The 21,614-nt window shown below is 37.1% G+C and overlaps 1 protein-coding gene across 3 annotated transcripts in view; it reads left to right on the top strand.

Moving 5' to 3' along the window:
* The window catches only part of LRMDA (leucine rich melanocyte differentiation associated), a 634,206-nt gene that overhangs the window by 359,497 nt on the left and 253,095 nt on the right, over positions 1-21,614 (top strand). For all 3 annotated transcript variants that reach the window (XM_030951416.1, XM_030951417.1, XM_030951415.1), the window contains exons 3-4: positions 7,555-7,681; positions 18,525-18,664. In XM_030951416.1, the coding sequence (XP_030807276.1) occupies positions 7,555-7,681; positions 18,525-18,664 (267 nt within the window). The remainder of the gene's footprint in view (positions 1-7,554; positions 7,682-18,524; positions 18,665-21,614) is intronic.

The following is a 21,614-nucleotide window of genomic DNA, read 5'->3' as shown; positions in this document are numbered from 1 at the left end:
TTATCTTTTGCCCTCTGAGCAGTGCGTCAATTTGCTTGTCAATCCTCAGCCTTGGTTGTTGTGGAAGATGGGAGAAAAATTACTTTTTTCCCCCTTCCCACTGAACTCTGGTAGTCAAAATGGGCTTTACTCTACTCACTCTACTCCCCCGCTCTCTGTGGAAAAAGGGGAGTTAAGTTACTATCTGAATTGCAGAGTGACAGATTGATCCAAGATACACTAAAGCTTTCATTATGGCACTGCCTTTGCACTTGAATTTGCTCATATTTCCATTATAATACTGGTTTTTAGGGGGTTTATAAATAGGTTCTCCACTTGGCACATGGAGCTAAGAGGAGCTTTTAAGAATAAACATATTACAGGGTTTTAGCTCTTTGTGGGGTTTTTTGTTTGTTTGATTTTTTTAAACAGATTGTTTGTTTTTTAAACATTTTGTAAACCATGGTTATTCTTTTGCTATTTTTAATCACTAATACTTCATTGAATTTTTTCAAGTTCAGGAAATGGCAGTGTTGCCTTTATTTTTTAAATGCCATTTGTTTCATTAGGATTTTTTAATGCCATTTGTTTTATTAAGATTGAATTCCATGTTAAGATTGGGGAAAAAGACAAAGCAAGAATCTTTCATTCAAGTTTTTTCTCTTAACTCATTGCTATTCTTCATCAAACAGTTGTAATAATTTTTAGCAGAAGGATGTTTAAGTCTGTACTTAGGAATTTTAGGGAAGTGATGCATAAATGAACTATTAGTGGTGTTTTTTCCAAAATGCCCATTGATAAGCTATGAATATATACAGTCACTTTCTCTCTGCTTGGTAATTTTTTGCACTGTTTTGCAAACTGTATTTTCTTATATGATACTTGTTTGATGACTAGATGACTAAGAACTCATTTTCCAATCCATTTTGTATTATTTTGAAATATTTTATATAGCTTATGTGAAAACTGCCTTCCCACAGGCTATAGTACACTGATTGTCATTTTATTTAAATTTAAACAAAATTGTAACAGTAGTATATATAAAATCTTGGCATGTTTAATCCCAAAGATGTAATATAAAAACTTAAGCAAAAAGCAGTCTAACGTGAAGGATAAAGTTTGAGGTGTATTAATGGGTTATTCTTTTGAGTTTGTGCATTAAATACACACAGTGAAATCTGAAACTTGAAGAGATTCATTAGAAAAGAAATTGAACCCCACCACAGTCAGTTTGGTTGCTAATTTATCTCTTTTGCTTCGTTGGTTGTTTGTTTGTTTTATTGAAGGTTTTTTATGTTTTGGTGGTTGTTGCTGTTTGTGGTTTGATTTTTTTTTTAATAATTTTAGTAGAGTCTAGGTGTGAGAGAATGGTGGTTGAACAACTGAATGGTTGACTGTAATACCTTTTTGTGAGCCCCTGAAAGCTGTAATTGGGATTTGTAGTTTATTTCACCAGGTAAATAATCCACTCCTATGGGACACTGCTCTTCGAGCTTTTTACCTTAATGTTGCAGTTTCACTTAATTTCATTGCAAGATTTCTGACAAACAGACTCTGTTCATCCTTCCCAAACAGATGTGCTTCATTGAGCCTCACCTGAAGGTCTGGTTCACCTTCTGGGAGTGCCCATCTTTTCTTGCTGCCTGTAAGGAGTTGTAAGTAACTGGGCTTCTACAGATGGATGAGATGAATCTGCATTATTGCTTTGCAGACCATGCCATCATTTGAGGAACTGCTGCTTATTAGCAAAATCCCTCTCTCAAGAAATATCTGCATTTCTGTTTTATAATTGGTAGGAATGTTTGTGAAATATTGTAAATGTAACATCTAGAATTCAGGAGACCTCATCTCTTTTTGACTGTTTATTGACTCTAGTTTTGTTTGGGTTTTCTTGGAGGTGAGTGGTGCTTCTAAGGCTTTAGAAGTTTGGACCTCCTTTTTTAGACAATAGAATTTGCTGTGTAAGACTTAGAACAAGACTATAAAAGAACAAATGAATGGTCTGAGTTTTTGTGAATCCCCAACATTTCAATGTGCTTACATCACTCTGGTTTAAGATCATTGTGAAAGATGTTTCATCCCAGGCTTTATTGGTAATAGAGTGTCTCACATAGTCTTGTATGCTTCAGGGTATGAGAAAAGGGAAAAATTGAGGGAATGCTGTTTATTTTCTTGTATGTCTGGAAGAAGTCAATACAGCCTTTATTTGAAAAGATTCAGAAACTTAATGTAGCTCCAGTTCATAACAGAAGTTTAATCTTTTCTTTTGGAGATCTTTTTCACAGGTATTTGATGATGCTGCTTGTTAGTATATTTTAATTTCTCTTTTGCTGATCATATTCACAGCTGTGCCTCAAGTTTTACCCTAATAGTTGCTTGCAGATATTTTCCATCTACCAACAGAAAGATGGAAGTGATGCAAAATGCTACCTCTAGATAGTCTGCAAAATACTAACATTTCTTCTGATATTAGACAAAACAAAGCATTTCTTGCTTTACAAATTTTGGATCCTGGAGGGTCTTTACTGTCACTTGCGTGCTTTGTTGCGAGTGTGTGTGTTGTGTCTTGGTCCAGAAGTCATGTCCGAGCTGTCCATTAAATGCGTCATTCTGTTTTCTTTTTGGTTCTGTTATTGTGCAGGAAACTGTAAAATCACTAAGTAGATTGGCAAAAAAAAAAAAAAAAACTTTTATTGTTGAATACTGTAGAGGCCATTTTTTTATTCTTTACTTGTATTTTCTCCACCTGATTTATTTTTCTTCTCTCTATATATATCTATCTATATATATAGATATATATATCTCCCCATTTTTTTATTGTGCTTTGTTTAGTTTTGGTGAGGTTAAGTCAAAGGACTCTAGAAGTCAGGAGTTCTGGGTGTTATTTCTTGTCTCTGGGAAAATTGCTGGAGGTCACCTTCTGTTAGTCACTTAACCTCTCTCTGCTTTACTACAAAATGGAATTTTAAGCTCAGCAGGTTTTTGAAAAGTAATTCATTAATGTTTTGCAAAAAAATGCTTTGTAGTCCTTGGCTGGCAGGTGCTGGAGAAATTGGAATTGCATTTCTATTTAAATACTGAAATTATCTAGTAGTAGGGTTCTCATGTTGATTCTGCTCTCCTGTAATCTGTTAAAACATTAAAGGTAAGGAAAAGGTATTTTAAAAAGCTCTTGTTTTGTAACAGCTCCATCTTTAACTTCTGCTAATGGCTATCTCCTGTCAACAATGTGCAAATCAATTTCAAGGCTAAACCTAAACTCTCTCATTTGCATATTGTTAACTGCTCTCTCTTTTCCTGTTAAACAGGAGGAAAAAGTCAATTAGGTATGAGGCAGCTGTCTTATTAATGAAGGGGTGGGATAAAATGTGAGCAACTCTTCTTTTGCAGCATATGCTTCTGAGCAGCTTGTTTTTCTGAACAAGGACAACTGCAGAGTACCAAGTTTTGTCTATTGCTTGTAAGGCTTCTGCTTTTTTTCATTTATGAAATCTCGTATTTTCATTGTCAAATATTTCCAAAATGAAGTTGCTCTTTACTTTCATTGTAACCAAATCCCTGTCAGGCCAGAGGGATCACATGAAATAGTGTAGTTGACAATTACCATGCATACACATACATAAAAAAAAAATAAAACCTCTGTCATGACATTCCTTTATGATTAAAACTTTGTTATAAACCATGAATGAATTATGGAAAAGAAAGCTGGAAGAAATCATACTGATTAGCCAAAGGACTGGGATAAAATGACATTTCTGAGACCTTTATATTCTAAATGATTATTTACTGTCTACTTACAGAGCATCTTAAGTCGTTTTGCAGAGGGAGTCAGTTTCCTGTTTAGCGCAGTGTTTTTGTAAGCTAATGAGGGCAAAGCGTGAGCCATAGGCAATGATGCTGTGATATTAGCTGTGACAGGGAGCTTGATCATAATTATCTTAACGAGGATAGGGTTAATTACAGTGGAAACTTAAAGTTTTTTCTGTTTGAATGAGGCGGCACTGAATACGTTGTGATGTTTTGTCGGTTTGATGTGACTTTGAAAATTGCAGTGGAAATCTCTTGGCAACACTTGCTCTCCTCTGGGAGCAGAGTGTGAGCCCTGCAATGAGGTAACTGAGACGGTACCTGTGGGTGAGATAATGGGCAGCTTTCATGACATTAGAGCAGGGACAAGCAACATGCAATCCACCTTAGTGATGTTTATTAGCCTTTTGAAAGTAAGGGAAACAGCTACTTGCCACCAGCCCTTCAGTGCTGGTTGCATTGTTGTGGTGAGATTGTGTGTTTGTTTCAGTATTCTAACATGGGGAGACATTTTTTTATGCTGTGAACTATGAGAAAACAGTACAGATTTAACTTTAGACTGGTTCTCTTTCTTAGGGGATTTCCCTCTTTTTATATTCATCCCTTAGGTTGCTTGTGCCCTTCTTCCTCTGTTGTGTATACATAGGCATTCCTCTCCTCTTTTGTAATGGGCTCATAAGGAAATACTTAGAGTACATTAATATTACTTGCTCAACCTCATTAAAAATAAAAATGACAGTATTTTGTACCGATTTCTGTCTCAGATTCTTAAAAATACTTTCTCTGTACCAATTTACAATTGCAATCCTTTCTTATTCCCCATCTGCAGATGGGAAAGTGAGGCTCGTGGAAGTTATGGAACTTGCTGAAGTTTGTACTGTACCATAAAACCAGTTGTGTGGATTGTACTTAAAACTTTTACACTTTGGAGTACAACTGCTGGGCAATATTTCCTAATATATTATGATGGTAGAGACTGTTGCATAGAATTCAGTAGGTAGTAACACTGAATGATGGCAAACACATTTTTTCCTTTTTTATTTCTTTGCCACATCTTAACAATTTTTGTTTTGGTGCTTTTCTTAAACAGAAGTTTAAGATGAAAAAAAATTTCCATGAATAGCAAAACAACACATGGCTGTAAATTTATATTAATGGCTACACCCTCTCTCTGTACTGTGGCAACCCCTCCCATCTCCCCGGACTCTGAATTTAGGTGATTAAATCACCAAGTGCACACTGCTCTGATGACATGAAAACAGCAATTATAAGCAACCCCCTGTGTAACATGGCTCCTTTTTAACTGAGCAGCTAATAACATTACATGGCAAAAATTATCAAAACCAGACAGGTGTAAGGAGATTTGCGCACAATTTTCTCTGCCCATCTATGAAACTAGTGCCCTTGTGTTCAGCCCAGGGTTGTGAAAGAAAGGCTGTTTCAATAGGCAACTCCCTCTAGTGTTTCAAGGCCTTTTGTCCCACTTCATGGCTTGTCATTTTGTTTTATGCCTCCCCTGCAGCAGTTTTGGATGTGCGCTTTCTTCTCCTTGCCAGTTGCCAACCATTTGCTGATTCTCATGATAGGAGTATTATATTTGCATAACATAACTCAAGAACAATGTGTATTTTGATGCTGACACTGACCAGAGCCCAAGCAGTGTTTTTTCACAAAGGACCTATTAACATCCCATAAGGCTCTGTGGTGCTGACAAGGAGGTGGCCTTCTCTGAACTCTTTTGGCAAGTCAAAGTCATACATTGAAATGTGAGGTTTGGAAATAATCCACTATTTATACAATAAAGAGTATTTAAGGGGAATTTGCTAAACTAGGTTTGTCAAGCTGAAATGAAAACTCATAACAGCTTGATAAACTCACTGCTACTTCCTCCGAGTTTTTCTGCCTTTTAAAGGTACTTGGTGGAAAGCACTGTCTAAGATGTTTGCTGCTTTCTCCTCGAATCTTGACTTTGGCAAAACCGAGTCTGTTGTGACCTTTTGCTGAAACAGCTAGCTCAGTGCAGCATGCTAGAACAACTCTTATTGGTGAACAGTTTATGTAGGCTGAATTGAGGTTTTTTCCCAAAACTGTTGGCTAAAGGCACATGCAAAACGTGTGATTGTTACTGTGGTGATTATTTCAGTAAAATGTAATATAGAGGCCTTTACTTTTTCAGCTTCAGAAATTGTAGTATCAATGCACTGTAACGATATAGAAATGCCATAAGGGTATAGGTGGCAAATTTTTTCATGTCCAGCTGCTGAGCGTCAAAATGGCATAAGTGATAGTTTCCCCTCCCTTTCAAGTCAACAGACTTTGGAATCCTTGGACTGAAATACACTGCTGCAGTGTTGAAAAAATGTTACTTGAATATTCGTGGTTCAGTGTGCAGTGCCCAGTGTAAAGGTCACACACTTGGTTTCTTCGGTTGCTTGAGCTGTCTTAGTGTGATCTGTAAGTGGTCTGTATGGTCTAGCTACAAAAGCAGTATCTTGTTTTCACTGCACAGATGAATGTTACATTGCCTTTTCTAATAATACTTGTGTTTTCCTCCAGTAATTGTATCTGTGGAACATTCTAACAGGGACCTTGGCTGTACTTCGATCTTTGCCAAAAACTGGGGGGAGGGTGAGGAAATCCCCTCAGTATAAATGTCATTGGAAGCTGAATAAGTAGTATAACCTGCATCTCCCTTCTTCATCGCATTCTATAAAACAGCCAGGAGATACAGTGATGATCTTCCCACTGGTAGGCATAGTAGATCAGCTGTCAAGTCATGCAATCTCAGCATATCTTTAGGTGTCTGGTAGGTGAATGAGCTGTGAATGCATGCCTGTGCCTATGCTTTGTATATCTTTGTATATCATGTGTCTTAGTTGATTAATATGTAGGGAGTTTTTTACTGTTGGAATGAGCAAGCATTAAGAGTCAGGCTTGGAATAGATGCCTTAACAAGGTAATGAAATGTTCTTTTTTAGTTTTTGGGGTTTTTTTTTGGTACTTTGCTGTGAGAGGAATGAATGCTTCCAGAACCTTGTTTATTTACAAGCAATCATCTTCACTACCATGTTGTAAAATGCTCCTTTTTAAAGCTGCTCTCTGCAGTGTGACCTGTGGCTTGACAGTGGGACAGTAAGTTCCAAGAAGGAAGAAAGCAAAGGCCTTTTCTGTCAGGAGTAATTCTGCATTTTATTTTGCAGAGAACATTTCATTTTGTTTACATGAACTCAAGAAGCTAATTAGGAGGTTAATAAAAAGGGGGGAAAATTCTTTCTACATTTCCTAATATTGCATGTAAGGTAACTACTAAGAAATGATACTTGAAGTTGTATTTATTATTGTTAGCAGGGCATGATATTTCTTGGCAGAAATGATGGATGACAACTTAAATTTGTGTCCAGGGAATGAAGGTGAACTGTGACAGAGTTATTTATCTTGGGAATGGAGGTTAGGGTCAGGCGAGGCTGGGTGCCTGAAGGCACAAGACATTGACAAATTCATCCTGCAGGCCCCATATCTGAAGCCTTTTGTTTTGGATCCTGGCTACTCACTAAGTGACCCGCATCCTTCATCCTGCCAGCATGTGAAGGATGTGTTGCAGTGCCAGCACTCCCCTTGCCACTAATGCTTGTCATTCACTCTTCTGACAGGCCCAAACCAAAACTATTCCCACTCCTGAAAGGGAAGGTTAAAATATTTATTTCAGCTCATAATGGCCTCCCTGATTTAGTGGAGTATCATTTTTCCTGTTGCCTTTGTCGTTTGCAGGTCACTAGAAGGACTGAAAACATTCAGTTACTTGGAAGAACTGATCTTGGACAACAATCTACTTGGAAATGACCTTCTGTTACCCAGGTTACCCCACCTCCATACCTTAACGCTCAACAAGAACCAAATATCCTTTCAAAGAAATACCTGCAAAATGTCAAATGAGTTTTATGTGTCAGCCAAATTAAAGTATGTGAAATATAGTTCATGTGCCGACAAAGCATTCTCTCGTTTGGCACCTGGAATACTTCATAGTAATTTATTACAGGTCATTCATAAATGAAATGCACCATTATATCTTCCTGTTGCTCCATTTTAGTGAGAGATCTAAGTTATGGCTCTGAAGAAATCTTTCTAATAGATAAAATAGAGAAAGAAAATAATGTCAGTGCTACCCGTGTGCAGCAGTTCCTGTGTTTGCTTGGGGTTCTGTTGCAGGCTGACCTCTAGTGGAATAGAGCGTGCAGTGAAACGCTCTCAGGTTTTAATACTTTAAATAGCTCTTAAAGCATTAAAGTAAAGTAAGATAAAATTACTTAAACCCGTATAATAATTTTAATGATTTTCTCTATTTTCATGAAACTGGTAATATGCACAATTGGCTAGCTGCTATGCAACTGCAGCTGTAAAAGCATGTCGCTCTCTTCTTGGTATTCCAGTTCTGTATAAATTCCCATAAAATGCTTTTCAAATCAAGGTCTTAATGCAGTAAAGTCTTTTGATGTATGACTAAGTCCAGTTGTAACCAATCAGTCACTTCTCCATATGCCTAAAGTTAGTGCCTATTTCTATTTATTAAGAATAAATATGTCAACATTTGTCTAAATACTCTGCTGAATCAGAGCCCCTCGTCTGTAGGCTTACGGATAATGGTCTGTAAAAACTAATTATCTGCAAAGTCTATGCACGTAGTCTCGATTATTTTCTCAGACTTTGACTCATCTGGAGATTTGAAGATGTGTAATGTATGATTTTGGAAAAGTGAAGGGTGATCAAACTGTGGCCAGAAGGCCAGCGGAGGCCTGCAGAGTCTTAGGGCACAGCCCGCCAAAGCCCTGGCCTTGTAATTGCAGTGTGAGGACAAGACTGCTCAACTGCAGGCTTTTATTGCAGACAATGTAAACTGAGAGCAATTTACCTCCTACTAAAGTAAAATCCTCCTACTGAGGGGAATAAAAATAACTGCAGGTTCTACCATTTCTGCACTTATTTTTGAGTCTATAAATAAATAAAAATCAGCAGAGTAACTTTCTTTCTTGGAGCCATGGAAATTTGCCAAGACTGTCTCCTGAACAGTAACAATCATTACTGTACTAGGTATTTGGCTAGATTTATGGTTAATACAGGGTATTATGGGTTGGATTTGAGTAACTGGTTTTATTGTTTTGTCGTTTGCTGCAATGGTAAAATCTAAACTCGTGAAGAATGTGCAAGGACATTTTTGTTGTGGTGATGCCACTTACAAACCATGAAGTGTGACTGTGGCCATAAGACCAAAAAGCACGTAAGTATATTTGTCCTATGGGCAGCAGTCCTGGAGGAGTTTCACACTTCCCAAAAAGAGGGCAGAGGTACTGATACTAACTCAGTGAACAAAATCAGAGGGAAAAAATTTATCCTGTCAGTAGTAATCTTTTAGTAGTGAGAGTTTCTGCTGGTCCTACAGACAGACTAGAATAGTATTATCAAGTCAGTAAGCTCTCAAAGTCAATGATAACATGACAAGAAGGATTTGATGTGTCCTGGGATTTTTTTTAATTTAATCTAAAAACTATGAAGTTAGAGCTTTGAGAATATTGAGGTACCCAGGTTGTAGAAAGAATATATGCATTTTGTAGTGTGCTACAAATAACTTAATAGAGGAGTTGCAGAAATAGTTGTGCAACACCTATTGTATACAAACTGGCCAGAGAAGAAAAATTAATTAACTTCTGTCCATCATTAACATCCTGAGCCCTGGGGAGCAGTCATCTCTTGTAGGGAGGATACATCAGTCTACAGAAGCACAGAGACCTTCCAGATTCCTCTCCTCCATGTTAATGCTGTGTTTGAAAAAGGTCTTATTTGAACTTAAATCACTTCCTTTAATGAATTATTTCTCTATAGAATTCTTCAAAAAATGTTAAGAAAAAAATGTACATTTAATAGGATAATGAAATACATTACAGAAAAGATTGTTCAGTATACGACAGTAGCCCTATATAAAGGACAATTGAGCAAATAATACTGATCTAAAATAAAACTTCAGTGGGTGCAATATTGCCATGTATGCATAAATATATACAGAGAGAGAGTGAGAGAGAGATGATAATAAACAAAAAGCCAGACTGACCCCTTTGAAAACTGGATTAGCATGTAAACTTTAGAACACATATGAGAGCTTTCCTGAGTATCTCTTAATATAACTGTACTCTTCTCTCCTTTTATTCTGGCTTCATTTTGATCCACATCCTGTTTTGATAGTTCTGATAAGAGCTTTCTACTCCTTTTGCATGGTTCACTTATTATGTGGCATTGCATGTGTAAATAACATTTGGGCCCTCCTAACATAATGTCTGGATACTGTACAAATGTGAAAGCTTATCTCTAAATCAGGCAAAGACTAAGAACAATCACCTGGTATCTTTTTCTTCTGGTTGCCTATTTCAGTTACAGTCAGGCCACTACCAATTTTTCTGCTACAAGTGGAAGAAACAAATTAAAATATAACAATCAAAAAAATGTCTTATTGCTCAACTTTTCTGTAATGTATAATCTGTTTACAATCTTTTAAAATACAGTCTATAAAACAGAAATACCTAAAGGAGAGTCGTCAACACTGTGCAGTGTTGGATTATGTATCTAACATGCTTTATTTCATGTATATAGTATGGGGTTTTTTTAAAAGTCTGATTTGCTTTGGGAAACATATCTTAGTTTCTTTCTCACACACAGTGGACAGCAGAAAGCAGTGCAGATCAGGATGGATGGGGTAGATGGGAAGCTGCTTTTGGAGAAGGACTTATGACTGCAGTCTCTATTCTTGTAATGGGATGCCTCATTTCTCCTTTTAAGTGTGTTGACTAGATACTACGAATCAGTCAGGAAACTTCTAAATAGATTTATTTCTCTGTGGGTGCTATAGCAGTGTGAGGATTTGTGCCTTTTCACTGTGCTGATCTGGATCAGTATGGAACAATATAGTATGGACTTTTCAATTTCCTTTACATTTCAATCTTTATATTATTTGTCAAAACTACTCAAAAGGGCAGCTTCAAAATTTGACAAACTATCAAAAGATAGTTTATCAAATATATGTATATATTATGTACATATATATATACACACATGCCTGTATGCTGAAAATTAGAAGCTGTTCACTGCTTCATTTCTAAACAGACAAGTCTGATAATGAACCAGATCTGTGATTCTTTGTAGTAAGACTTCATTTCTCTCCTTAGTCCAGTAAGCTGTATACTTAACATACATTCTATATACTTTTGAGGAGCTGGTACTAAAATTTCTCGAGAAAAAGGTGTTGAATGTAAATGTAGCACAGAGGGAGGAGGGCCATGAGGCTGGTGAAGGGCTTGAGAGGAAGCTGAATGGCAGCCCAAGTCCCTTGGTCTGTTCAGCCTGGACAGGAGGAGACTGAGGGCAGACCTCACTGCAGTTACAGCTTCCTCTGAGGGGAAGACAATGGGCAGGCACTGATCTCTGCTCTGGGGTGACAGTGACAGGGCCTGAGGGAATGGCCTGAGCTGGGCACTGGAACAGCTCCCCAGGGCAATGGTCACAGCACCAGCCTGACAGAGCTCATGGAGCAATTGGACAGTGCTCTCAGACACTGGGTGTGACTCTTGGGGATGTCCTGTGCAAGGTCAGGAGTTCAATTTAGTCATTCTGGTGGCTCCCTTCAAACTAACATATTCTGTGGTTTTATAACTGAATATATTTCTAGGTTTTGAAAGGTTTAGGGAAAAAACAAAATATTTCATACCATGGGAAATCTAGAACCAGGCAGAATGTCCATAATAGTATGTACATTTCTTATGGCAAGAGGAGCCGATTCAGATTTAAATATTATATGTTCTTGAGTCTTTGAAAGCAGCATATATTAAGTACCTCACCTGAATGACATACCAGTAAGTACTTCTGGAATAATTTGTCTTCACACAGGTCTCATAATAATCTCTAATATTTACAGATTTGCTTATCACCAAAACTATAGATTGTAATTTATTTTGCCTCTGTGCTTGTTCCTAAATTGTCCTCAAGTGCCTGAAGACACAGAAGTCCCAGTCTGACCAGAACCTCATTATATTAACTGCTGAAGACTTGATGTTTAGATTGAGTGAATACTTTAAAGATACAAAATTTCTCCTATTATGCTTCGTTCCCCATTCCCTCTAAACAGACAACTGAAGTGGTACAGAACTCTTCCTACACAGGCTTCTGAGTTCTCCACACAACAACTGTGGATTTAGTGAAATCTGTGTGGCTTGTTAGAGAACTTCTGTACCTAATGAGCCAAGAATCTTTCTTTTAGAAAAGAAGATTATTCTAGATTCTTTCCCTGAAGTAAAAATTAAGTCATGTGAAGGCCATCATGGAGGAGAGAAGTAGTCTTGTGTGCACCTTCCATACATCTGTGGAAGAGAGTAGTAGTCCACAGTCCAGGTGATTCCTTATGCTGTTCTACAGCAGTGCTTGCAGGAGTTGAGCGGCATATATCAGAACTTTTTTAAAAACAGTGATCTGCTACTTTAGTTTTGTCTTTGTGATGCTTTGTTACTTAATAACATTGAAACGTAGTCTTCAAATCTGCAGCCTTGGAACCATGGGGATTCTAAAATGCCTTTAAGAGCACTGGCAACTCCAGCTACATAAAGAAAACTAATGCTGCTCCAGTAGGCAGAATGGGATTTTTTTCCCAAATATTCAGTATGCAGGAAGCTCTCCATGAGATATATGGACTTAGTTAATTACCATCCACTCTGCACCTTTTTCTTCTTGAGCAAAGTGGTTTCAAAGTCAGTGAGCAAGGCCTTATCTCGAGGTCCTATCTCCCTACCAGATAGGGTTCAAGCCAGAATGTGGCATACAAATGACTGTGTGTGACATCCTATTGCACACAGAGAAGAGGGAGATGTATACTTGCATATTGCAAGCTATTTCTGTGGTTATCCAACCTTGAAGACCTAGCACATTCTAATGGAAAAGCGTTCAGGTGGCAAAGATCTTTTCATAATGCATTCAGAGCAGAATTGGTAACTTCTGATTCAAGGCTATTTGTGTGTGGAACAGCTTGTGATTGCTACATCATGTTTGTGATAAATTTAATTGAAGCAAATGTTTCAGCTGGGAATAAGTATAGGTATCTTGCTCCTTTATGACTCTGGTAGAGGTGTCATTCAGCTGTTTTAATGTGAGATTGATTGCAGCAACTGCATGACAGATGATTAGTTGGCAGAAAACTTTTGAATGACAGTTTTGGGACTTTCTATGTGATGATCTGGAATTCTGCATGATATCCCTGATATTCTCATGTACATATTTCAGAAATATATTGAATGTATGCTGATTGCTCTTTACTGTATCTCCTTGCTTCCAAGACCTTCCAAAAGCTATAGTCAATGAAATTCATTAACATGGGAAGTTCTCCTGCAACTCTTTTGGGGAAGTGGAATGACTTTTTGAAAGATAATGGTGGAGCAACTTGGAAAGCACTGCGAGAGAGAACAAGAGTGGTTACTTTTCTGTATTTGAGTGTGTGACTAGTAGAAAGAATTGCTAGTAGACAAAAAGGCAACAGAAAGAAATTCCAGATTCTCTTGCATATGTCAAACTATATGTAAAAAGTAATTGTATGGTGACATAGGAAATGTATAAGTTTGTTTAGACAGAATAAGTTAATTTGGAAACTTAGCATAGATTATGCTTCTGCATGGGTTTGACCAGCAGTTTTTCCCAAGAACAAGTGTGAATATGGTTATACCAATAATACTGGTAAGGAAGGAAGAAATGCTCTGGTGTTTGGGGATGGCCAGCATTAGTGTTCAGTACCTAAAGCATCTGATCCTTGTATTACTCTCCATAGAGGGTCCATGCAGTGTCTCTGCCCTGGAAATATACAGAAAAGACATAGCTAAAGAATATAGAACAACACAGAAGTCTGGAATAGAGGAACTCATAAGATGTCATGCAGTAGTTTCTGTGTGAATCCACTCAACCTCTTAGAAGTTTAGAATAGTCTTTTGCTATGCTTGCTGTCAAAAGACACAGCTTAGCATCAAAATGAGTCCCTCCTTGCGAAGTTCTCCTATAACTAAGTCAAGTGGCACTATCCACTCAAGAGTTCACAACTTTGTCCTTGTGCAAATGTAATATTCCCTGGGAACTAATCTTTGAATGGTTTGAAAGGGGACGAAGTCCTGGCTAGCCACTAGAATTTTAGTCCAGGCTACAAGATTTTCTGCAAAATAAATGAATGAAAATGCTACAAGCTTGCACAGACAGTTAGTTCTTAGGCAGAGACAGAAGACACAACATTTGCTTTAGGCTTTTGCTTGTTCTTTCTGCCTTTGAGAGAACCTCAGAAACAGTGGTATTGAGTATGAGAGAGAGGGTGAAAACAGGCAAGTCAGAACATGCCTATTTGTAAGATACGTTTGGTGTGTATGTCTGCTTGTGAACAGTATAAATATGCATGTGTGGTACGTACATTGTAACAGTCTGAAGAGGCTTTAAAAAATTTATCTGTGAGAGATACCCAGTTCTTTTAAATGCTTTCCTAATTTAAAACTAGTAGTCTTTTGGATGAAATTTGAAAGTATGTTCAGTGTATTTCTGTTTATTGTTCCTGAAGACCAAGTTACATTTTTGGAGGGAACCACTGTTGTATAATTCCTGAGAATATTATAGCTTTTGAGCTGTAGAGCTGATGATTTTAAGATTTTAATTGTTACAGTTTTTTGTTTGATGTCTGTTAGAAAGAGAGGCATTAATAGACTGGTAATGATGGCACTTGAATTACGAGATGGATTACTACACTAAGGCTCTTTAATTATCACAACAGCAGTACTTTAAACCATTTTTCAAACAGTAGACTGCTGGAGTGCCAGTCCTTGAGCTCCGGCTAGCTCCCAACACACCAGCAGCCTGGCTGGGGAAGCGGCGGAGCAGCGGCTCCAGGCAGAGTCAGGCTCCGGCCGGCCGCTCCCAAGGTGACTCCCTACGGCGGAGGTAGAGGAGCTTCACCCGTGGCCGTTGGGGCAGGAAAAGCTTCCAGCTGAACGCGCAGGAAAGAAAAGAAGCCAGACAGTTCTCTGCAGCATGGTTCGGATTCATTCCAAAGAGGGGAAAAGCTTCAAGGAACTGCAATGTGGGCGGGGAAAAACAGAGATTATAAAGACTCCTGGAGGGGCGGTGCAACCCACGCCTTGGCCAGTCATGTAACAGAACAGAATACTTGACAGAAAACAGGGGCCAATGAGGAGTTCGTTGGGGAGGGGCAGCAACCCCTAGGCCAATCACTCCTGCCCGGAATGGAAGGTTCTAGGACCGAGGTGGGGACAGAGAGTGACTGGCACTGAGGTTGCCGAGGCAACAGGGGAGGGGTTGACAGAGTAACCAAGGAAACTGAGGAGGGATTAAATGATTGACTTAAAGGGGCTGGGGCAGTTACCAAGCAACCGAAAGGAGTGACAGGGCACTGGCGGGAAAAAGAGCCCAGACAGAACCATTTGTAACTGAACATAGGGGAAGTGGAACCTACTAACTAAATACAGAACTACTATAAATTATAACTTGAACCGAAATGTGAAAAGACCGCACCGCAACAGTAGACTATAGTGTAAGTGTTGGCATCACACTTACAAATTCACCTGGTGATCAGTGACACTGACTTTAGACAGATCAGTCCAGAGCTATTTTTACAGAGCTCTAAATAAATAAATACATTTTCACTAGCGCTGTCCATGGATTTAATTGTGGGTTTTCTTTTTTGGAGAGAATGGAGCTGAAATTGGTCTTAGAAGTGGCACAGCAGGGTTTTGCAGCTCTTTGGCTCTGATTGCACCAATATGGCAATGCTTGGACTGCAACAATAAACCATAAAAAGGAAGCTGGCAATAAAATTTCAGATTTGCTTTGATTTTCTCTCTCCATATTTTCCTAGCATTGTTTTAGAAAGACATAATGCTTTTGGTGGCATCATATAGTTGCACTATCATGATTTAAATAAATATTTGACATGCTAATTAACTGAACGCTACACTAGAAGTGCACCATGACTTATGAGTCATCTCTGAGAAATACTTCATCATGAGAATTTTAACAGGATATAGTTTTTTGGGGGGTTTTTTGTACATGCTTTGTAAAAAATAACTGTGGTGTTAGGTGAATAGGACTTCTTGGAAAATCAATCTGGACCTTGCATTTTGTTTTTAAGGGGGATAAAAAAAAAGATATCGAAGTCCTAAAGAAGAGAAAAATTAATTATTTTATTTATTATATAACTGCTACTTCTCTTGTATGAGATACTTTTTAAGGGGTGTTTTTGCATCTGAAAATAAATGCTCAGGGTTTAGACATAAGATATTAGAATATAGACACTAACTTCTAAATTTGGGAGATTTAGATTTTTGAAATGCAGCTTATCAACTCCTGTTATTTACCTAAAATTCTTGGTGAATATGGTGTCTCTCTCTTTTGCTTTCCATAGGCTTTTGAGGTGTAGTCTTACACTTTGTGCGTATCTAAGCTGACACTGCTTTTCATTACATTTTTAAATACATTTTGCATTTGCCTTGAAGGCTGCATGTTGAGATGGGAGTTAGAATACATGTCATGCTCCACATTCAGCAAACTTCTGGAGAGAACAGCTCTTACAGAAGAAATAGCTCTGCTGAACTGAGAAGCAAAAGTCCTGCATGTTTCCTTCATAAAAGAAGCAAGCATTTTGAATGACTTGGTTTTGTTTGTTGTTGTGGTTGTTGGGGTGTTATTTTTATGGGCTTTTTTTTCCTTTTGATAGGAAATTACCAGATACAATCAAAGCCTTGCAATAGCTAACCTCCTGTGTGTGATTGCTGTTATGGCAATAACTGTCTTTTGTAATAATAAACTATTTCTCTCAGGGAGCCTTTTTGCAACTTAAGCAATGCTGGGAGAAATTAAGTGTTGCTCCTGGCTGAGGGAGGGTGCCAGGTTCAAGCACTTCTCTAACAGCCTTCGGAAACTTTTAAAAAGCCTTTTCCACACTTGAACATGTGTGGAAAAACAGTTTGTGAGTTTCCCATCACAGTCACATACTTCCTGAAAGAGCCATGAAACAGTTTATGTGTGAGCTTAAGGTCCAGGTATGAAAATGAGCAACAAGTTTGGATTGGTAATTCATCCTAGCTAACAAATCATATGGTGCTAAAAATGGTAATTTTTTCTTGGGGTTTGGTGGATTAATTACTAGTATAAAACATTCTGTATTGTGGCTTAGCCAAATTAAAAGTTAGCATGCCTATCTTTTCAATTAATTAGTTGATCTTATTTCAAACCTTCATTTTCCTGACTTATACAATATATTTAAGTATGACTCCTTAGATTTTATGGAACAGAACACTGACTATACGTGTAGATACATTGATTTTAATATATTAGGATTAGTAATTGTTGGCATGATCTTCCTGTGTGTTTGGAAATAAACTGAAATTTCAGGCTTACAAAACACAGACCACATTTTTAACAATGAAGCTGTTTTCTCCCTTCTGTGTTGCTTCTGTTGCCCTTAAGATATTGGGGTGAAGAAATAAAGTAAATTCCATCAGCTAAAAATAACAAAGATAACAGAAACACATAAATCAAGTATAAATAATAGCAACAAAAGTGAACTGAGGATTTAAAACAATAGTTTGTCTCTAACAGCAGGATGGAATAAAAACAGAGCAATGAAATATCCTTTAATGGTTTTGCATAATTATTACTCTTGTTTAAGTCAGTTGATCTTTAAATATTGGAAAGTTTTCACACACACATGCATGGCATATTTTTTGAGAATCACACTGATATCTTTGTATATAAATTGAAGTAAATTAGAATGTATATTTCAAGTCTTAGAGATTGTCGTACTAGAGCATAACAACAAAATAGTTATTTGATGAATTAACAAATTGAGGTGCAAATGGCTGAATATTGTTGTTAGGCTTAATCCTAACATGCGATTTCCAGTACTGCTGTGGTTAAAGACAGTTTAACCTTTGCTTGCTTGTTTGTTTTATTCGGGTTTACAATAATGAAGGTGTACCCTTCTTATTTATGTTCTGAGAAATACAGTTAAGTTAAAAAGCCTCATGAGCATCAAAATAAGAGGCTCTTTTAATGAAAAAGTTTATGCTTTACAAGACTTTAAAACTTCACGTATAAAGTATTTGTAACACTGAAGTCTTTAAGTTGCACTTAGTAAAGCATTAATTGGCATTTCCTAATTGAATAGTTACAAATGTGTTGCTGTGACACTCAAAGCGTTTATATGCTGGGAGTGAACCTGGGTTGTTGTGGTTTGACTTTTTTCTTTTTCTTCTTTTTTTTTTTTTTTAACTCATTTTCCACTGGACTGAATATATTAGTGATGAATGTGCTGTGAAACTAACTGTTTGTTTCCATGCTGGAAAAGTTTCATGGCTCCAGCAATTGCTAGCCATTTTACCACACAGCATCCATCATTTTGTCAAAGTTTTAATGTTTTGTAGTGAGCCACCTAGGAAAGAAAGGCGGAGAAAAGAATGACAAAACAGCCCAATTCTTTCATTCCATGCCAAAAAACTGACTGAAGTTTATCCCTGTTTGCCCTTGGAACAATTAATGTGACATTTTCCTGAATGCCATACTAAATTTGATTGTCAGTTATTGAAATGTATGTTTAAATCAGCAGTGATGCAACTCCAAATGCTTTTTTCATTAATGTCATTGAAGCCTTAACCCACTACCTTTGACACATAACAGAATTAGAAAGCCTTTTGGACCATTTGGCTGAAGTTGTGCCCTCACTACAGTATCTCAGTTTGCTTGGAAACATTGCTTGCCCAAATGAACTGGTCTGCAAAGAAAAGGACGAAGATGACTACCAGAGATACAGGTTAGTGTTTTCATTTGTAGATGTGATAAAGCATGAAAGTTTTTGTTTTACTACTGGAAAAATATTTAAATCAAGTCAACCCAGAGTCTCAAACAAGCATCTACTCTATTCTGAAAGCATTGTAATGTTCTGCCATGAAACACCTGGGAATTTGAGTAGCCCCCATTTCAGTGAGATCATACTCAGGAACCCTGTTTCAAGAAAAATTTCAGTGCTGTATAGCGCATGTCTGAGTTGAGCAGGTGTGCACAGGATTTCCTGAATGTCAGTATTCACATACCCCTACTCAAGGCACTTCCTTCTTTAAGGCCAAGATAAGGCAATGTTTGCATACACTAAGGATGAAAGGCAATAAAAAAAAGAAAAAAGATCACTCTACTGAGATAGCCAGTTGCCTTGCCTTCTGCTCATGTTTGATATGGTGCTAAGTTGCTTCTGCTGTAGTTATCAAGCCACTATTAACACAGAATAAATGATTCCTCCTATATTGTGCTGCTTCACTCAGAGCAGTTACATTCCAATAAAAAAACCCCAAACTATCTTTATAATGTAATGTCAGTGAGCTAGATTACACGAAAGGTCATCTGAAATTTAATATAGAGACTTGATAAAATACCAAAAGTCCAACTGAAATGTTGCTAAAATGTGTAAGTATTATTTAAATAAACCCCAGAAATACTTGTAACTGATGATGGTTATGAATATAGACCCATAACTTCCGGAATGTCTGCTAAGTGATGTAATTTTCAGAGCTACAACCTTAAGACAAGTAAGCCATTGATTATGCAGGAAAAAAGAGACATTAGATGTGTTTTTCCTTGCTACCACCTGAGGCATTATTTCAGTCCTTGTGTGCTGGCACTCTTCACGTTGGCTCTGAAGGGCGTTTGGAGGCGAGTCAGAGCCCAGCAGTGCTGGTCACCTTGCCTTGCAGAGCCTGAGCTTGCTTTTTGTTAGCATCATCCACAGTGTTCAGAGTTTGTTATATAACTTATCTCCATGTAATCCAATCTGTGCTCTAGGAGTTAGGATTAAACAATACAAAGTTGAGGAGACTAAAAGCAGTTTTATGGGGAATTTATGGGCTTGAATTTGTTGCATTCAGAAATGGTGAAGGTTAAACAGCAGCACAACTGTCCCAGGTGTGCACATATACTTTTTAGTTTGTTTCAAATTTTTGAGAAGGATTTCTAGGTTGTCACATTTTCACCGTTTAATGATTCCACTTTTGAATCCAGCTTAGCATTTTGGTTTTCATGGAGTAGAGCAGCCTAGGTTAAATAAAATATTTTCACATTGCTTTCACACTTAAGTGGAAGGTATGCCTACTATCCAGCTTACAAGACTATAATAGTGCTGTCTCTATGTAAATTTATGTGACATGTGCTCTAGAAAATTGCTTAAAAAATGAATGATATTTCTACAGTTTACTGTTTTTCACTTTAAGTATGTTTTCTGACAATATGTCTCCTATTAATCATTTAAGCAAAAGTAGTATGTTAAAGGAGCCATTCAGAGGCAAGAACCCATGGTTCACTTAGTGCTCGCTGAAAAAATTCCTTATTGATTGACATCCTCTGTGGTTATGTGATGTAATATTTATAATATGTCACAGAGCCATACATCAAAACAACCACATCCCTTGTTTCATTTCAATGCAAAAATGTTGATTTCAGAGAGGTCAAGGTAGTTTCAGGTCACATCGTGGTAAACCACGATGTCAAAATGTGAAAGGATTCTACTTATATATTTGTTGGAAACTGCAACATTGCTTCCATTTTCTTTCCTCTCAATTTTTCAAAATCCTGGGTGTTTTTTTCCATATAAACTAGGCTGATTGAAGTAATTTTAAGAAAGAAGAATGGGCTTCTAATTAGTTGAATGATTTATGATTCTGGTGCTATAATGAAAGCTTCCTGATCCTTTTCCATTATTATTTGTTACGTTATATGAAATGTATTTGCTAGACAGTATTAGATTCAAAACCCAAAACCATGGATCAATCAATTGATCTATTTGCCTATCTTTAGGGGAATATATATCACCTACATGATGGAACTGATTACAAGTACTCCTCTAATTTCACTCTGAGTGGCTAATCTGGAGTTTTCGATATGCATTCTGAAGCATCTTGAACACAACTTTTGTCTTCCAGATTCAGCATTTTTCATGGTTTGAAATAGCTTTTTTTTTCCCTAAGATTTTTTTTAGAATTTTATCAGAAACCATCAAAAGATTACATTCATGTGAAGTTGAATTATGTAAAAACTTGAATTATGCAAACATTGTGCTTCTCCATAAGTACAACTAGCTTTGTTTTGTTCTGAATGGGAACTTCTTTTTGTAAATTTTTGCACTGACCATTGGAACCAGAGCTTCATTTTTCATTGAGCTTTAATTTTGTTCCTACTGAGTTCAATTAGAGTTCAGGCTATTTAATTCCTCAACCACAAAGAGAAAGGTGCTAGAAATCAAAGCTTTACTTAATCTTTTAATTCCAACAAACTGAAAAGATCTGTTAACCCCCCAAAATCTTAATGTTAAAAAATGTGGAAAATAATTTTTTAAAAAATTCACGGTCCAGTAATTCACAGTGATCATAAAAACAGAGGTTAAAAGTAATATTATTTACTTTAAAAATATTAGGTTTTATCAAAAATACTTGACAAATATACAAATTATGCTTTTGGTCAAGAAATGATGATCTAGTCCTTTAGGTGATCCATTGCTATACCACTCCTATAATTTCATTACTAGAGCTCTTTTCTAGTCTTACATTAAAACTACATTTTATGCTGAAATATTATTGTGGGTTTTTTTCTCAAAGTAGTTATTTTTTGTCTAAAAACTACAGCAACTTTTGAATAAGATTTTTTTTAAGGAAGAAGAAAAGTTTTTTTTGCCATCCCTGCTATTCCTTCTTACATTTAAAATGTGTAGGAGAACAAAT

The sequence above is a fragment of the Camarhynchus parvulus genome, chromosome 6 (assembly GCF_901933205.1).
Source record: "Camarhynchus parvulus chromosome 6, STF_HiC, whole genome shotgun sequence".
Taxonomy (NCBI): Eukaryota; Metazoa; Chordata; class Aves; order Passeriformes; family Thraupidae; genus Camarhynchus; species Camarhynchus parvulus.
The sequence above is the reverse complement of the archived record's forward strand: the minus strand, read 5'-3'. Positions and strand labels throughout refer to the sequence as shown.